This window comes from Engraulis encrasicolus, chromosome 22 (genome assembly GCF_034702125.1).
Source record: "Engraulis encrasicolus isolate BLACKSEA-1 chromosome 22, IST_EnEncr_1.0, whole genome shotgun sequence".
Lineage (NCBI taxonomy): Eukaryota > Metazoa > Chordata > Actinopteri > Clupeiformes > Engraulidae > Engraulis > Engraulis encrasicolus.
Window position 1 is genome coordinate 655,227 of NC_085878.1, and position 5,000 is coordinate 660,226.

The window sequence follows — 5,000 nt, forward strand, 5'->3', positions numbered from 1 at the left end:
TCATGATATACTTCATGAATTTAGACTTTTTTGACTACTACCTTTGACTACTTCAATACTTGAAACTACGCAGTGTTGTTGCTCCACCCACAATTCTGTTGCCCTCATTGACTATGACAATAAACACCTTGAATCTTGAAAGTACATGTTTTGCAGCTAAAAATGTCTATTTCTGGACATTCAAAATGCCGGATATGGATCATGGACACGGATGTTCTATCCACCATTTCATGTATGAAAAGAGCTATTTAATAATTTCATAATGAATCCTTAGAATTTGATGGTGGTGGTAAGTACTCGTGAAAGCATTTGTGAATGGGCAGCATGAATTCTGTAAAGAAACTGATAAAGATATTTCACAGTGCTCCTTTAAATATTGCTTCACCCGCAGGTGGTGTTCCATGAGGTGGGGAACCTATGTCTCGAGGCCGTTTAATCCGGCCCCGACATAATTTCAATGTTAAGCAGCTTCACAAGAAATATAACATATTTTGTAAAGGAATCTTAGAAATTACATTTGCTATACAATTTAGTCATATTCATGGGACCAAGAGAAGGTGGGGTCTGTTTTAAAGCTGGCCGCCTTCAATATAGGCCTAAAGTGCAGGGGGAATCCTGGTTTGTGTTCATAGTGCATCCTTCGGAGGACTTTGACGGCCCTTGGAGGAATTTGAAGTGGCCCCTTGAAAGAAAAAGGTTTCCACCCTGACGTAATTTAATGTAGGCTAATACTAGTCAGAGAGCAGCATTACTTGGAAGAGGTGGTTCAGCTGCAGATAGGACTAGTATTACTTTATGTAACGTAATATCATCTAATATAATATGATTTAATGTAATACTATATAGAGAGCATCATTGCTTGCAGGAGATAGTTGAACTGCAGATGATATTCCTTAATATAATGTAATGCAATGTACTGTGATATGCTGTCATGCAATGGCTCATTCGTTTGAAACTCGGTTGTCAGTAAACCCGAATTCGCTCTCCCGACATCCGTTCTAAATGTTCTACTGCTACAGTTGGGGACAAGCATTGATTATTCTAATATACAATCAACAGGGACAATACAAATGTCTGAAATCATTATGTTTAACAAACAACACCAATTGCTCTGAGTGTGTGTTTTGGAACCCTAATCTGAGTTACGGGCTTTCTGACTAGTGAGTTTCAAAAGAATGAGCCACATATAGTGGTGGTCCTCAGCAATTTAACCCATTTTAGCCTGGAGCGACATATATACACTGCATTCAGACTCTTGAGCTTTTTTTTTATTAACAATGTGGGTATGTCAGAGCTGAATGAACAAATTCTAATGCAACATGAGGGTCCTAGCTTTTACATGCAACTTATTTAATGTATTTATTTAACTTGTTTTCATGTGCTTCGGAGGCTGAGATATTTAGGGTTTAATAGGCAGGGGGCAGCTTTTCCCAAAAAGGGCTTAGGCTAAAATGGGTTAATGTCATAGCAGGCGTAGTGCAGCTGCATAACCGTACAAATACACCTACCGCGACAAGAGCGAGGCGAGCGACGGAAGTAATTGACTTTGTATTGAGTCGTGCGACAAAAGCGATTCTGGAGACTAGAGGCGATTTGCGCGACGAGAGCGACAGTTTGAAGTTGAAATCCTTTCAACTTTCTATGACACGGTTCGGCGACCAGCCGCAACAGCCAATAACCGTATAGAGGTCAGTGACCACAGCCAATGGGAATGTTTGAATGCTTTGCCTTCTGCTTGTCACGGACAAACTGTAGTCGCTTGAATCGCGCGTATCGCTCAGCCGCTTGAATCGCATGGCGCCTGGTCTATTGGTGCGGTTACTTGGAGGAGGTGTTCTTGAGTCTCTCCTCGCTGCTCTCCCAGTGTTGTCTCTCCAGCCGGGCCAGGTAGTTCTCCTTCTGCACCGTCTCCCACGTCATCAGCTTCTGGTCCAGCACTGGGGGCAGCTCTCGCTCTGATCACACACATACATACATACGTAGACATATAATATGAATATAAGAAAAATATAAGAATAATATAATATAATATAATATAATATAATATAATATAATATAATATAATATAATATAATATAATACAATATAATATAATATAATATAATATAATATAATATAATATAATATAATATAATACAATATAATATAATATAATATAATATAATATAATATAATATAATAATATAACATATAATAATATATAATAATATAATAATAAGTAAAATACACATTTTGTCACAGTTTCCATCACTGGAGCTAAGCTTTGATCACACACACACACACACACACACAAATTAAGTTTCTAAACTGCATTGTGTTCATTGAATGTGCATAACTTTAGAGCGAATGTGAAGAGAAATTTCCCATATTATATCTGAATTATGATAAAGCATATTTCGCAATCTTTCTTGCAGTTTCATTGAACTTTACACAGCATAATGTAGCATGTTTATGTTTTTATTTTACAAATGTTTGATGAACAGGATATCTAGATTAACACACATGGTAAATCTATAAAATGACAACTGTGTTTTTAATTGGACCTATCGGAATATATAGTCTCTCACTATTTCCCAATTTCAAGTGTATGAGCCTCGGAAGTGTGTCTGCCTAATTAGTCACGCCCAGTGATTGGATACTCCGCAGAGTTCACAGAAGAGTATCCAATCACTGGGCATGATTACGAAGGCTGATATACTTCGAAGGACACACACTAGACATTGGGAATCTGCCTTTGTTCCTGTTGTTTTGAGCAGTGTTTCCCAACCAGGGGTACGTGTACCACTAGGGGTACGCGAGCACATTGCAGGGGGTACTTGGAAAAATGAAAAAATGTATGGAGCCTAGTCACTTTGGGATATAGAGCATGAGTGAGGGGGTCCTCATGGTATGACAAAAAGGCTTAGGGGGTACACAAGACAAAAAAAGTTGGGAAACATTGGTTTTGAGGACGTCTCCTTCAACTGACCCAGGTGCTCGAGCTTGGATTCTCCCTTCTTGACGAGGCTGAGGAAGAGCTGTGATAGGTGGCTGATGATGATGAAGGGCGGGGCCAGGGCGGGCCGGCTGTGGTACTCCACGATCAGGTTGTAGCGCTGGAACTTCCAGAAGATGTCCGTCTTGTCCTGCACCATCTGGAAGGTGTAGCTGTGGAGAGGTAGCCTGATTATCATCGACTTTCAAATCTCTTCGAGACTTGGTCTGACCAAGAGCATAACAATTATCATTTCCCAAACAGCATTTCCCAAATGGCCTCCCTTGGTTTGCTAATGATTGTTTGCTTCCCAACAAAGTGTGAGGAGTTCCCGTATTTGCGGGAACTCAGAAAGTACTTGCATGGACTCCTGACCTATAGTAGCAACGCTGAAGCTGTTGCGCCACTAGGAGGGCACGTCCTGGCTACTGGAGAGGACACCATGCGAGCGTTCAGTGGAGGTCACTCACTCACTCACTCACTGAACAAAGTGACATTACAACGGATTAGAAGCAAAAGTGAATTTGTACATATTTTATTAGTGTTTAAAAAAAAGATAACTACAATCTTCTACTACTCTGAAAAGTCTAGTGGTTTAACCCCTTAAGATGCGGCTTTATACATTTGCTGTCACCAGTATGGTAATGACCAAGTCGTGGTGCATTACTAAAGGGCCTGTGTTGTGTCATAGTATTGTAGTGCTATGGTAGTTACATTTTAATGACTATGTCAGCGTGCCACTGGAGTTACGGCGCGCATTAAGGGGCTACGGAAACAAGGCAAGGTTCATAGAGCTACACGTGTGCCACATGCACTACAAACCCTCCAAAAAGTAAACCAAAAACAAGTCAGCGGATCCACCAACTAACATAGCATTGATATAGAGTCGATGCGCTCGACTGAATATATTGTTTTTTAGGTACTGTACAAGCATGGAGAGACATAACTACTACCTCTTATAGTGTATACAGTAGGGTTGATACACTCATCTGAAAATGGTTGCATACATGCACACATTATTATTTATTTATTTTTTTAAATATCTTTTTAGGGGCTTTTATGCCTTTATTTGATAGGACAGTCGAAGATGGTGACAGGAAGCGAATGGGACAGAGAGACAGGGTGGGATCGGGAAATGACCCCGGCCGGACTCAAGCCGGGGTCCCCGTGAGTGGGCATGCAAGTCCAAATGTGGGGTGCTTAGCGTGCTGCGCCACAGCACCCCTCATGCACACATTATTACTGTAAATGCAGTGTGTCCACCAGGGGCCGCCCCACCTGTGCATGACCATGAGCTGGCTGAGCAGCAGGGACAATAAAATGTCAAATTGAAAAACATCATCCTTAACCCTTTATATGCAAGACTGTGTGTGTGTCCGGGGTCAACACCACGTCCTTAACCCTTTATATGCAAGACTCTGTGTGTCCGGGGTCAACACCACGTCCTTAACCCTTAATGTGTATGCCAGACTCTGTGTGTGTCCGCCTCCGGGGTCAACATCACGTCCTTAACCCTCAGTATGCCAGACTCTGGGCAGTCATGGGTAAGTGGTTAGGGTGTCAGACTTGCAGCCAAAGGTTGCCAGCTCGACTCCCGACCCGCCAGGTTGATGGGGGGAGTAATTAACAAGTGCTCTCTCCCATCCTCCTCCATGACTGAGGAACCCTGAGCATGGTACCGTCCCGCCGCACTGCTCCCTTTGGGGCGCCATTGGGGGCTGCTCCCTTGCAAGGGTGAGGCATAAATGCAATATTGTTGTGTGCAGTGTGCAGTGAACACTTGTGGGAGTTGGAGTTTCCCAGTTGGACTTTTGCTTTCACCAGAGAGAGTAGAGAGAGAGAGGTTCCATTGGCCCATTGTTTCCGGGTTCTATTATTGCAAGGGGGAGGGGGGGAAATCTCCCTTTAGGCAGACCTAAGGACTGTTCTATTCAATGCTAGGAGTATTATGACACGCCCCTTTAGGCAGACCGGAACCTGGTCATGTTAGGTGCCCATAGCAACCCATTACATTGGCCTATCTCTA

General features: G+C 42.4%; 1 protein-coding gene across 1 annotated transcript in view; it reads right to left on the reverse strand.

Moving 5' to 3' along the window:
- Positions 1-5,000, reverse strand: part of trpm5 (transient receptor potential cation channel, subfamily M, member 5) — a 40,007-nt gene that overhangs the window by 2,257 nt on the left and 32,750 nt on the right. The window contains exons 20-21 of the mRNA XM_063189155.1: positions 2,969-3,147; positions 1,823-1,955 (exon numbers count right to left, since the gene is read on the reverse strand). Of these exons, the coding sequence (XP_063045225.1) occupies positions 1,823-1,955; positions 2,969-3,147 (312 nt within the window). The remainder of the gene's footprint in view (positions 1-1,822; positions 1,956-2,968; positions 3,148-5,000) is intronic.